At 44.4% G+C, this 14,450-nt stretch overlaps 1 protein-coding gene across 1 annotated transcript; it reads right to left on the reverse strand.

Moving 5' to 3' along the window:
- Positions 1–11,407: 11,407 nt before the first annotated feature.
- Positions 11,408–13,796, reverse strand: LOC145550246 (uncharacterized). The gene is made up of 2 exons (XM_081604314.1): positions 12,840–13,796; positions 11,408–12,728 (listed from the first exon to the last, which is right to left on the reverse strand). Exons 1-2 carry the CDS (start codon positions 13,761–13,763, stop codon positions 12,537–12,539), a joined length of 1,116 nt encoding a protein of 371 aa, XP_081460440.1. The 5' UTR covers positions 13,764–13,796; the 3' UTR covers positions 11,408–12,536.
- Positions 13,797–14,450: the final 654 nt, after the last annotated feature.

Here is a 14,450-nt window from a genome sequence, read left to right on the forward strand (position 1 = left end):
GCTCAACTCGAATTTATTCTCTAGATTGTCATTCTTTTTTTTGTTTCCTCCTGAAATTAGCAGGTTTTCATAGGTTTCCTGCTGGACAAACTTCACAATGACGAAGCAACCGCAATTTTTCGCATCGGGGGAGAGTTGTGTTCATGTTTATGTTTAGTGTTTTTTTTTTTTTTTGCCCCACACATTATTTTCCACGGAGACTATAAATTGCACTTTGCCGTTTCCACTGGTTTAAAGATTCTCCCACCTGAGATTATTTTTAACAATGACCCACCTGTTTGTTCTGGTTTATTCCAGATAAAGCACACTTAAACATATACCTTGTCATGCTAATTTGTAGGCTTAATAATCCAATACACAATCTTCTCAGTGGACGAGTAACAGAAATCCAAAGTTGTTTTCTGCTTCGCTGAAAACGATTTAGTGGTCTTGTTTGCGCATCTCTTTTTTTTTGTTGTTTTATTTTTCTGATTCATCTCCTTGGCAGCTACAAAGCAGTCATGCTGGGAGAGTGGGAGTCGCCGTTTGCAGTGCCTGGTAAGATATCTCCAAATTACAAAGGAGTGTAAATGTGTTATTGACCTATATTCTTAACTACACATATAGAAATCCATCTTTTAAACCAGATCCCTCTGGCTTATATATCTGATCTAAGTCTTATTTCTCCCCTTTTCCCCACAGCAGCCTGGTGGGAGGTAATGCTGCTCTGTTTCTTTGTTCTTATAAGCAGAGACTCAGTCTGGTGACAAAGATCAATGATAAATGTTCCTAGTTTTTTGTTTTTTTTTTCGTTTTCTTTAATTGCAGCAAATGTAAGTGGATGCATCCCTCTGTGTGCCGAGTCCTTGTGAGTGTCCGTGTTAGCACAGAGTCAGCTGAACCATAAATCATCTGCATATTTATATTCAGAACAACACTTCCAAACAATGTCGCCCCCAATTACTCTAACCGCTGTGAATCACCGTAAGACGCAGAGCGAAACTGCAAAAACAGCCACGCCGACAGCCAGGTGAAGAATCCTTCAAAGTGGGTCAGAAAGCAGCTTCGACTCCATAACCTCAGAGTCTTTTGAAATTCCTAAAGGCAAGGGTTTGTTTTTTTTTTCTCTTCAACCACGCTCCATCGATTCATAAAAGGGAAAATTGAAACTAGGAAATGATGCAACAGGAGCTCATTTCTTTACCCTTTCATGTTCAAGTTTAGCTTTGCAAAAATCTTCATCAAATGCTGCTTTGATTTTGAATGCGTTTTGCGCGACGTCGCTCAAATGTGAATTTGCGGCGAAATAAACACGTGCGCTGCCTTACTGAGCACCAGGAAGAAGCACAAAGTGCTTAAAAAGTCTTGCGGGGCGTACTGTGTGCAGGCTTTGCACATTTACAGACTGATAATTTACTTGATAAACAGCTCGCTCTCAGAAAGATTAGCTGGTGATTATGCAAACGTCGATTTCCACGTCAGCCACTTCCACCATCGTTCACCATGGAGTAACATCTTGTGTGTCAGTTAAAAGGTTGCATTTTCATTTCATCTGACCTTTACTCCCTATTTTTTTATTTTCCCCAACATGGAAGACTCTAGTAGGACTTTTTACCGCTTTGTTTAAACAACAGATTTCATTTTCCTCTCCGGAGAGAGAGAGATTAGTGGAGTGCGTCTAGTTGTTGGCAGCTTCTTCTTCTTGAGCTGTTGGCGTTCTGTTGGCTCTTCCTGTTCAACCTCCTAACTCAGGTTTCACAGCTTTGTCTTTGTAGTTTCCATTTTCAGGCGACGGATTGAGCAGCACCCTGTGAGATGTTGAAACCTTGGGAATTTGTTTTTTACGTGACCGCGCTTTAAACCTTTTCAAACCCTTAGCAGTGACCTTCCCAGACGAGCTCCACAATGCTATTGGTTGGTTGAACAGTGATCATCAGTCCGATTTTCTTTTCATCCATTTACCTTTTTTTTTTGTTGTTGTTGTTCTTGTTTTAATTTCCATTTTTCAGATTTTTTTGAAGTAGAGGGAATCGGCTTCTATAAACAGCCAGTTTTCCAATGCAGGTTTTGAGAAAGACATCAAAAAGGAGCGAATCAAGGGAAACATGACGGTTCACACACTTGCTCGTTTGAAAGATCTGGGTCTTTAAGCAAGATGTGAGCAGACTGAAATAAAAAAAAATATGCCAACGGTTCATTCTGTGGAAAGAAATAATACTAATAAAAAAAAAATTAGAGCGTACAAACTGCGGTGGTGAGTACAAAAGCGGTAATGACCAACATCACTTTCACTTCAATGGGGACAAAAAAAACATGTTTTTTCTTAACTTGCGAGGCATAAAAAGAAAAGGAGGCAGTCATCAGTGAGAGTCATTAGGTATCTCTGCTTGGGGTGCAGACTCACACAAAAACGGTGAAAAAAGAAGACTCAACGGCTCTTGTTTTGAGAGTGGATATTTTGTTAAGTGTCAGGTAAAAAAAAAAAATCTAAACTTAGATCTGAGTTGTTTATCTTTCAAGATGCAGAATCACATAAAACCCATCTGAGGCTAAAGGGGGAATATAGATATTTTGGAACACACAGGGTGTCACACGTTTTAATGGCGTTTAGACTCGCCGGTTGGACCAGAAACTCAGATGTTCATCCAACCAGTTGACGCTTTTTGTTTTGGAACATAACCATGCAAGGAATTCCAAGCAAGGAATTCCTCCCCAAAAATTGTAATGCACCGACTTAAATCAAAGCCACTCAGAAATGGAGAATGCACAGGTTCTTCAGAGCAACACGCCACCACCCCAACCCTAAAACTAACCCACCGGGACCCAACGATTCTGATGTACCACATGGTTTAAACGTTCACAACAGAGAGGCCGTTTGCTAAGAAAAGGCTGATAAAACTCCAGCGGCTTGACGATGAGCCATCTACATACAGGAAAAAAAATAATACAAACACACTTATATGCAATGCATGTCACAAGCCCTGCATCCAAAATCTCATTAGATCGATTCTTTTCAGTGGAGGAGTTAATTCGGGCATCAGCGACGATTGCTTCTTGCTTGGAAAACAAGCCAAACAGGTGAAGAGAAGAAGGATACCGAATGAGAAATGAACATATTTCCTTTTTTTTTTTTTACTGCCGGAGGCACATTAGGAAATTCAATTTACACATGAAAATTAAATGTTTTTGTTCAACGGATTCAGCTCACCGTCTCGGTCCGGATGCGGTGTACGTTGCAACCGCAGAGATTAGCGCACGTGTCGTTCACACACACGAGATGTGAAATCTACAGGAAGTCAAACGGAACATCAGTCACCATTTCTCTGCATCAGTGTTACGATACAGAATACAATACGGGTAGCTGGTAATTGAATTTGGTTGACTCCTGGCCTGCAGTGATTTTAGCAGCTGCTGTTCAATGACATTTTACTCAAATTTGCTGGAAATGAACAGCTTTGCCAACCGAAATAATAGTTCTTTTAAGAAAAGTCCAGCAGCCGGTTGATGTCATACCAATACCATATGTAAAACTGCTTTGCATTTGTTATGCGCACAGAGCATACAGTGTGTATGCTCCACAGGGTGTATGCTCTGCCGGCAGACTGGAGCATAATTCACTATTCACCCTATTGACTACTGAATATGAAACATGTGTTCCATATCAAGAACGTATGTTTCATATGTGTTCCATATTAAGAAATATTAAGAAATATGGCAAGCATATTTCTTAATGCTTGCCATTAAGAAATATAGGACTGACCTCAATCAACAAGTTGCAAGACTTCCATTCTAACATTATTTTGGTGCTATGTTCCACTTTGCAAAGCAAATTATTTTACTTGTCGGGGCTATAGGTTGGCAGAAAATCTAGCAAAACGTCTGAAACCGGAAATCATGTCTGAATACATAAAAGCTGCTAATGTCAATTCGATATCTGGAAGCGTGGCCAACACCTATGGCAGACAACAATTCTGAAAGCAGGTTCTAGTTGAAATGGGGAAAACTGCTTGACTTGGCAGTGATTGGGTTAACCGCTTGTGGCAACAAACACCAGTCGATGCATTCCTTTACTTTCAAATACTTGAGGAAAATGCACAAATAGAGATAATACACATAACATGTTAGCTACGTCTTTAAAAGACAACGAAACAACAAAAAATTGTTAATCGCTGAAGTCTGAGAATAGCTTACATGAGTAAAGCCATACAGGATTTAAAATTTTTTTAAATGTATTTTTTGTATATATATAATTTTTTTTTTTTTTTTTTTGGTACGTCACAAAGGTATTTTTGACTCTTGAGTTTCTTTGAGTTAACCACGCACTCGAGAACAAAACACTCGATCGCAAAATTGATTTCATCCTCGTTTCATAAGACCCGAGACCAAATGAAGACGAATGTGGTGAAGACAAAATAAAATCTGCGTCCTTCCTTCATTGTCTCCAGTTTTCTTTGAGGTTCTCCACCTGAAAAGCGCTTATCGCAGTCGACGCAGAAGAGAAACCTGATGCGTGCTTCTGTTTCAGCCCACAGTCGCCCTCTTCAGCCCTCACTTTCCAATCCTCCCCTCCTTTTGTTCACGCTTCCACTGTCAGGGGCGATTCCAGCACAAACAAACGCGTATCCGCCAATTAGTGCCGTGGAGCCTTCGCCCTCTGCGAACCTCTCCCGTTTGCCACGAAACATACGGCTTTAAAAGACCCGATAAGGAAGCGTCGTCATGCCGGCTGTTATGTGGAGCCGGAAACAAAGCACATCAATGGAAGGGGGATTTAAGTTGTACGACCTAAAAGGTCTGGTTCCCAAATTCAGGAAGTCATTTGCCTGCTTGCCTGCAACAGTCTGCTCCAGTATATATCACTGCAGAGTGCTCGCCCCGAGCTCAGGTTAATGCAGCGCTCTGCTCTGCAGTCTGAGGCATGCTGCAGACTCCTGTTGCCATCAACTGCCTGTAACCTCTTACATCTGCATATAATTCTGAAAAGTTCAACTTGATGTATAGGAGGAAAAAAAAAAAATCAGCAAAGGTCTAACTTTTACAGTTCCATGAATATTGCCACCGAATTCTGGGCAAATGCTGTATCCTCATGCAAAACAAAAAACCAAAGCCAAAAGCAGTGAGTCTGCAGTTGCCAGCTAATTTATTGCAGCTCAAGTTTGCTTCATCAGTCTAAAGGATATTCTCATCTAAACTGTGGGGATTGTCAGCATAAATTAAAAAAACTAAATCAAATTGAGGCCGCATATTTTTATGTTTTGTTTTGTTTTTTCTGACAAGGCTGAAACCTTCTGGAAAGATTTAAAAATTGACCTTTCCCGTGGTTCACTGAACGTTCCAGAATAATCAACTTGAGGCGCCATTTTCTCTCGCATCCGTGACTGGAATACCATGAACATGCAACTTTTTTAAATCATATTTGCTGCTGTGGTTCCAGAACCATAAAGCTGTTATAGATAGAGATGTCGCCTTTACCTTTAATGTATAAGAAAAATAATTAAAAAAAGAACTTAGGACAGCCACTGAGAGCATGTGTCTTTTTAGTCATGCATATATTTAATTGTATCTTTCACAATACTGACAAATTTAAGCAACATTATTCAACATTGCATGAGAGGATCTCCAAATCTTCAGACCATCTGGAGATTTAAAAACCAGTAAAGCAATATTTTAGCAATTCCAAATTGAAATGAAAGCTAGTGCGAGTAAGTCAGAACTGGAGTAAACATGCACGATGATTTCCATTCGTTTGTCGTTTTTAAATGAATCACTTTTCAAAAAAAAAAAAAAAGAAAGATACCAGAAAAAAATGTGTACACGTTTGCAAATTCTCCCTAAAATTTGCACCACATTGTTGCATTAAATTGTTGCATCCAAGTAGGTTCAAATAAAATTTTTTTTTTTTTAAATCGATGCATTTCTAGCAATATGACGTCAAGCTGCCTCTCCACTGTAAACGTGAGCTCAACCTCATGCGGAGAAACACAGCGAAGCAACCGCAGCATCATTAGAGCCATAACAAAGTACGAAACAGTGGCCAGTCGTTGCATCAGCGCCGAATGAATGCACAAAACTTTTTTGTCTCAAACTGCTGCTGTTTCCAGAGAAAAGCTCCTAATGAGACCAGGGCCCTTTAACCAAGTTGAAAACATTGTGCCTCAGCTGTCTGTAAAACAGTTCTCCGCTCCTTTTATGGTTCAGTCTTAAGGGCAGTTCGACTTCTTTCTTCCCGTTATTCAGAAACTGCTGGTTCCAAAAGCAAAAACGTTCAAACCTCACAATGACGAGGAGATTCATTTTCCAACTGTCCTTTTCTACTTTCCCACCAGACGCATTGGGATACAGCAATCTCCACACTTGCGGATACCGGAGAGAAATAATACTTTTGCAACAAACAACAACAACAAAATAAAGTAACGATAAAAACAAAATCAAAATCAGCAGTTGCACTCAGGTTTGGCTCTTGCATGACGGCACCCCTCCTTCTGTGCGCCCATGAAAATTTTAGATTTTATTCCCACTGAATGCATACAAAATAATCTTTCTGAACATGTATTGAGAGTAATAGAAAACTTATACAAGCTACAGTAGTTTTATCTGGTGCATAACCATTATCGCCACCCCCTTACCAACGCCGCGCTGGGCTATGTCCACACTCAAATTGTTGGGCTGTTCATGTCTATGCAATTCATTCATGTAATCTTTAAAGTACAATGACATTTTAAATAAATTACAAAAATAATAATAATCTGGTGGCCTAAAATCTGAAAGGTCTTCAGAGAATCTCTCAGCAGAAGAGAAAGGATCTGGACTGTGCTTTGTGTTTTTTTGTTTTAGGAGCAAGCAAAGTAATATTTGTGTGGCCCAGTGGATTTTGGGGGGTGGAAACTATTTAAATGTTGAATTTTTCTCATTAATTTTCAGTTTGAGCAGAAGGATTTTAATATAACTCTCCCTGGATCTGGATGTGTGCAGCAGTAAAATGAGCTTCTTCTTTTCTTTTTTGTTGTTGTCAGTTTTCATTTTCTGTGCCAATTTATTTATTTCCACTTGTGTGTGTGTGCGTGCGTGCATGTGTGTGTGTGCTATCTATACATTGCATGTTCTCATCCGACAAAAACATGAAGGCGCTTCGAAACTTGCTATTCGCATTCAATCGGGAAACTTCACGGCCACGTCTCTGCGCGTTTTGTCAGGGCGCAACTTTTAAGCGTATCAGAGGTTCGAATTTCTCAACCGCTTGCTTCGCAATATCTAAAATAAACAAACTTCCCAATCGCCACCCAATAAATGTAGTTCTGCTGCTGCTTCAGACACATCTTCATTGATAACTGAGGCTCAGCGGGTGGGGGAAAAAAAAAAGTGTGTTTCTCCAGGCCATCTGTGGGTGAGTCATGACCGGAGTGCATTACAGATTGATATGTTATTATCAAACACTGGCCTCCTGGCTGCGAAGAAAAAGAAGAAGAAGAAGAGAGGGACAGACGGATGGAGGCCAGGATGGGAGAGTACAAACTAGGATGAAGGATGGTGGAGGAGGAGAGGGATGAGGGAAAGATGAAAAGGCACAGAAGGGAGGGAGGAGAAGATGCTGTTCAGCTGAGAAGCATAAAGTTGTCACTGTGTGGATAGTTGGGCCCACATGCAGGCATGAAGGTGATGCTGAGTTGTTGCCGAGAGAAATTCCTTTAAATTGAATACATGACACAATAATTTGGACGTGCATCAACCAGTTACCTGCATTTCATAGTACAAGCCGTTAAATAATTGACATCCACAAACTGAACTAGCCCATCGTTTAACTTTGCGTCGCCTCCGTGATCTCGCTTACCATGGATGAAAACGATGTTAGCTACCAATCGCTCAGTACGTCAAAGATTTAGAAACGAATCGGTGGATTGAGTGGCATAAATCTCTTGCTTGTTGGTACAGCAACTATTAATCCATCCAGTTATCAAAGGGACAAACATTAACTGATGTTTTGTTGTTTTTTTTTGCCTGCCAGCTCTAAGCCGTGCCTGACATTCTATCACAAGCAGCCAAACATGACCATACATTCTGTCATACAAACCAGAGACAGTCCAGCATACACCACATACAGTACACCTGTATTATACAAAATGAGGGCATTTTATAAGGGACACACATACCTTAGAGAAGGTTTGGCAATAACAACACACAAATGAGGCCATGTATATTTTACGTTTCTGAATGTCAACACTGTTTCATTCCATTAAAAATGCCAGCCTCGCCAGAACATGATCAGTTTACCTCAGCTCAATCTGATGGAAGTTCATCAAGGTATAATTGTCTCGTTTCCAGTGCTGAGGTGCACAAACCCCCGGATCTCGGCTAGCTCATTATGCGGGCAGCTCCAAATAAAACCTGAGGATGTTGCTCCGAATGAGGACGTTTTATTACCGAGAACCTGGCAGCAGGCGAGCAATACACGTATAATGATGCCGAGAGAAAAGAAATAAAAAGGTGGGGAGAGACGGTGCTGAATAATGGGGAGGCTTGATTTAGCAGTTTCACCCTCTAACCTTTCCAGAAAATACTTTTTTTTTTTACAATGGGCTGTTAATGCTTTCTCTCCTTCACAAAGCCCACTGATCCACTTTTATGAAGACACATATTTTCTTTGTGCCGTTTTTTTTTTTAATGCTCTGACTAAGCAATATATGCAAAATTTCTATTTAATCTGTGCTTTCTTATTTGGTATCCAGGGTCGAACATCGTAATAAATCCCCATATTGCTGCAGGGCTTACTGTATACTTTCTTTCATTACTTTGGTTTTCATTCCACCCGCATCTCTCTATTTTTACCCCACTATCCCCCGCCCCCAGAAGACTCTAGAAAATTTCCAGGGTACATTTTTTTAAATGTACTTTTGTTTAATCACACAGGATCACAACAGCTGCTCCAGGAGAGATTTCTTGAGGGAAGGTTGCTTTGGCGACAGCTCGACGTGGTTTCCCTCTCTCTTTCTCGCTCTGGTGATTGGTGTCTCTTTTCAAACGACACTCAGAGCTCTAAAAAGAGAATGAATCGGCACAATGTTATTTATTCATTTTATTTTATTACTGTTACTTTGTCTAGATCTGGCAGCGCATCTGTGGATTTCATGACGTGCGCATGGGGGTCACAAAAGTTCGGAGAAAAGAAATAAGTTTCGACTGAGGCTCAGTTGAAAAATTCTGGAGCGACATGAATGATTAACAGCGCAATATGCGCTGGAGTTGGAGAGAGATTTTGACAAAGACGGGTCAAATAAGGTGCAAATGCTCTGATTCAGTCTCGTGTAGTAAAGAGAGACGACGTAAAGAATAGCTCTGAACTTGTTTACAGAGATAATTACGCCTTTCTTCAAATGATTACTGCCCAGTGCGGCAGACTCATCATCTGGTAATTTGGCTGTTTTAACTCATGAGCCCTCTTGTGACTCTACTGCGCTCAGTAGCCCTTCACCCAGCATAATTGCCTTATTTAGCATTCCCCTCTAAATCTTTGGGAAATTAGGGCAGCCCATGAGAAAACTGGCTTTGATATTTCTTATGGCTTTACAAAAAAGTGGAAGATTACGCGCTATGTTTCACGGCAGAGTATTTGGATTCGGCAAAGCCGACCGAACTTCATTTGAAATGAATCGACGAGAATCTTGTGAAAATCTACTGCCTGTCAAGCTGCAAGGCTGGAGCAAAGCAAAATGTCTGAATTTAAGAGGCCTTTAAAAGCTCATTTTTCAGTGTCGGAGACTTTTATGGGGAATTCCAAAAAAAAAAAATAAAAAAAAAAATAAAAATGTATACTGCTCAAAAAAATAAAGGGAACACTTCAGTGTTCACTTAAATATTAAAGTGTTCCCTTTATTTTTTTTGAGCAGTGTATTTTCCAAAAGTTGCATACTTCTGCTTAAATGTGACCTAAAGTTCAACAACTTGCTGCATTTTACTTTAAAGTTGAGACAGAGGAACAAAAGATTCAAATCCAGAATTCTACATTAAGACTTCTTTTGCTACTCTAGGACAGCCAATCAGCACAATCTCAGAGATGCTATGATATCTAAGTACCGTGCTTTTCAATACTCAAATTTGTGGGAAATCATATTTAATTATGAGGCAATTTTGGCCATGTGTTCAGAAGCATTTCATGCAAATCCGGTCTTAATTCAAATTCTACATGCTACAGTCAACAGTCAAATGAAAATTGATTCTGTGGTTGTGCCCACTCCCTGTGCAAGGAAACTATTGCTGGTGAGCTCTTCTTGTTTTATTTTGCTGCTGCTGCTGCTGCTGCTATTTTATCTTAGAAAGTACGCCTGGCTCAGCGACTTTGTGTTTTCCTGTTTTTCCCCTTCTGTAATCTCTAAGCCACAGTCGGCCGTGGCGGGGGACCACACATCCTGAGCCAGGTTTCGTCTTGTTGGAAGGGAGCTTGTTCCTCTGCACTGCTAGAGATCTGGGCCTGCAGACAATTTAAAAACCTTGATGCAATTAGCTTGCCGTACCTTCGTGGCAAGCTTCTCGACGTTTGTCATTTCAGGATAGTTTAAAATGAATGTATCATAACTGGACAGAATTTAGATGTGATATGTAATCTTAACCCGATAACATCGTTAGGTTGTGTTTCACTGTTGTAAATTTAAACTGGTCAAAATTGGGTCGATTAAATAGGGACTGGACTTGAATGTCTGAAGTGTCTAAAATTGTTGTTTGTTGTAAATCTGCACTAAAAAAAACTGAACTGAAAAGATTTTTCTGCTTCTCACAATTTATTCGCGTCATGTTTTTCAGGTAAGAAGGCTTGTTTTCTTTAACATTCTGAAATAATTTAAATGAATAATAAAAAGAGCCAAGCATCGTGGTAGACCAAGCAAAACTTTTTTTATCACGTTGTGCTTAACTGGCATCTTAAAATGACTGGTTATGGATTCCTTATGAATTAAGAAAAGATTGTTTCTATGCAGAACGTTCATACGTCTTAACAGTTGACTTTCAGACAACACCTGATTTATGTTAATGAAGGAATTCGGCGAAGAGCAGAGGTGGTTATGATTAGACCTGCGGCCTGTCGAGGATATGCAAAAGGGAGGGGTTTTTTTAGAAAAGAGAGTCGGTGCAAGGTCAGATCTGAGTTGTTTTTGCACTACACACAATAAGTGTCAAAAGACTCTTCTTATTGCATATTTTTTCTCAGAAAAAAAAGCAAAGGAAGAAGAAAACCCAGCGTGTCAGGCAGTCACACTCCCAATGATAATTTAATTAGCCTATTGCATAAACTCTAACTGCCCACACCTGATGTCTTTTTGTGGCTAAAGGGCTAAAAGCTCAGGAGGAGTTTGCAGACATTGTATAACAGCAAAGAAATCTAAATTTAAGGAATCCTTATCAATATGTTCTGCATTTACTTCCATACAGTCCCATTTAATTGTGTCATGAGGCGGTGGTTTACGGTGAGTGGATGACGCTTAGGCCCAGGTTGTGATGGAAAATGATGAATTTAATGACAAAGAACTCTCAACAAGGAACAACAGGGAAACAGCACGAGGAAAACTGGCAGCACGGAGACTGGTGACATCAATCGACATTCAGTTGACAAGGACCCGACGAAGAACACAGACAACAGGGGAGACTAAATACACACGGGGCAATCACGGGAACGAGACACACCTGGGAGACAATCAACGGGGAAAGACGCAGAGACAGGACTAACAGGGAACAGGATCACACAGAAACTAGAAAATAAACACATAGAAACACGGATCATGACAGTACCCCCTCCTCAAGGGGCGACTACCAGGCGCCCAACAAAAAGAGTCCAAAAAACAAAAAACAACCCAACAGGGTGGGCGGAGGGGCGACGGCAGGAGGGCCAGAGTCCAGAAAACAAAAACCAGATCCCAACAGGGTGGGCGGAGGGGCGACGGTAGGAGGGCCAGAGTCCAGAAAACAAAAAACACATCCAAAACGAAATTAACACCGCAAAACCCTCCGGGGGCCGACCACGGCACAGGAGGTAGACCTCTCGTGGGAGGTCCGGCGGGCGGCGACGCAGGAGGCGGAGCTTGAGCCGCGGTGGGCGGCGACGCAGGAGGCGGAGCTTGAGCCGCGGTGGGCGGCGACGCTGGAGGCGGAGCTTGAGCCGCGGTGGGCGGCGACGCTGGAGGCGGAGCTTGAGCCGCGGCGGGCCGGTCGGAGAGCCGGCTGCTGCAGGCGCTGGAGACTGGGGCTCGGACCGAGCAGAGGCCGGGGAACCGGCAGGACGGCCGGCTGGAGTCTCGGGAGTAGCACCGGGGAGCTGCGCACCGGCAGCGGACTCGGAGAGCTCTGGCGGAGCGCCGGCTGCTGCGGGAGCTGGGAGCCCAGGCGGAGCGCCGGCTGCTGCGGGTGCTGGGAGCTCGGGCGGGAGGACGCTAGGGGACTCTGGAGGGACGCTAGGGGACTCTGGAGGGACGCTAGGGGACTCTGGAGGGACGCTAGGGGACTCTGGAGGGACGCTAGGGGACTCTGGAGGGACGCTAGGGGACTCTGGAGGGACGCTAGGGGACTCTGGAGGGACGCTAGGGGACGCTAGGAAGCTCTGGAGGGACGCTAGGAAGCTCTGGGGGGACACTAGGAAGCTCTGGGGGGACACTAGGAAGCTCTGGGGGGACACTAGGAAGCTCTGGGGGGACACTAGGAAGCTCTGGGGGGACACTAGGAAGCTCTGGGGGGACACTAGGAAGCTCTGGGAGCTGCACACCGGCAGCGGACTCTGGCGGCTGCTCACCGGCAGCGGACTCTGGCGGCTGCTCACCGGCAGCGGACACGGGAAACTCCGGTGGTCGAGGGCGGCGGCGACGTCGATGCCCCGGGGCCGGGACCTCCGGCGGCTGCTCACCGGCAGCGGACACGGGAAACTCCGGTGGTCGAGGGCGGCGGCGACGTCGATGCCCCGGGGCCGGGACCTCCGGCGGCTCAGAGCGATGGTAACGCCGTGGCCCGACACCTGGTGGGCAGATCGCCATACGAGTCCCCCACCAGGGACTCATCCGGTCGTCTCGGTTCCCCGGGACCGGGACCTCCGGCGGCCCAAAGCGATGGTGACGCCAGCCAGCGGCAGGCTCGGACGGCTGACCGGCAGGACAGCCGACTGAAGGCTCAGACGGAGCGGGCCATGCCACCAGCCGTGCCGCCTGACGACCAGGAGTCAGTCTAGCCCCCTGAAACCCCATCACCACGGGGACTGTGGCGACTGGAGACGGGCAGACCGTGGCGGCAGCGGGAAACTCCGGCGGCTGCGCGCCGGCAGCGGGAAACTCCGGCGGCTGCGCGCCGGCAGCGGGAAACTCCGGCGGCTGCGCGCCGGCAGCGGGAAACTCCGGCGGCTGCGCGCCGGCAGCGGGAAACTCCGGCGGCTGCGCGCCGGCAGTGGGAAACTCCGGGGGAGGCTCGGGCGCCGCGACAGCGGCGGACTCGGGAGGCTCGGGGGCCGCGACAGCGGCAACGGCAGGAGACGGACATGCAGAGGTGGTAGGATTGGCGGGGCGGAAGCGTGGAGTATCCGGTTTAGGAGGCAGAGGGTCGCCAGCCATGATGGCCATAGCTGTCTGGCGTTCCCACTCTGCCTCCAAGAGAAGCTCCTCCAACCCCAGAACCGGTAGCCGCGGAGCCCAGTACTCCAACTGGAGTACCAGTCTCGTGGCGAAACCAAGCCGACGCAGGGCGGCGTACGGCTTAGCCAGGGCCTCCATATAGCCCCTAATGGAGTCCTCGAGGTAAGCCCGTTCCACCTCCGTCGGGTTCATCCTGTTAGCGTTTCTCACCCTTAGTGGTCGGGTCCTTCTGTCATGAGGCGGTGGTTTACGGTGAGTGGATGACGCTTAGGCCCAGGTTGTGATGGAAAATGATGAATTTAATGACAAAGAACTCTCAACAAGGAACAACAGGGAAACAGCACGAGGAAAACTGGCAGCACGGAGACTGGTGACATCAATCGACATTCAGTTGACAAGGACCCGACGAAGAACACAGACAACAGGGGAGACTAAATACACACGGGGCAATCACGGGAACGAGACACACCTGGGAGACAATCAACGGGGAAAGACGCAGAGACAGGACTAACAGGGAACAGGATCACACAGAAACTAGAAAATAAACACATAGAAACACGGATCATGACAAATTGAACTTTTTTTCAATCTGGGCTAAGGTTTATTTTGAATCCATCCTGCATAGAGATCACGTCACAAGCTCACAAACAACACACAAAAAAAAATCAACTTACTAGTATTAACATATACTTTATCTATTCAGGTAGAGCAGATGCAGTCACTATGCATTGCTATCTTCAATATTTGTCTTTAAGGGAAATAATGAAGGTGTACTTTGGCATTTTCGATCCCTCCATTTCATAATGACCCTCCCAGCCTCCCAGACAGAAAGATGGAGGAGTTTGTTTAGCGTTTGCTAATTGCGCAATCATGAACCTT

This window comes from Poecilia reticulata, chromosome 23 (genome assembly GCF_904066995.2).
Source record: "Poecilia reticulata chromosome 23, P_reticulata-male-v2, whole genome shotgun sequence".
Classification (NCBI taxonomy): domain Eukaryota; kingdom Metazoa; phylum Chordata; class Actinopteri; order Cyprinodontiformes; family Poeciliidae; genus Poecilia; species Poecilia reticulata.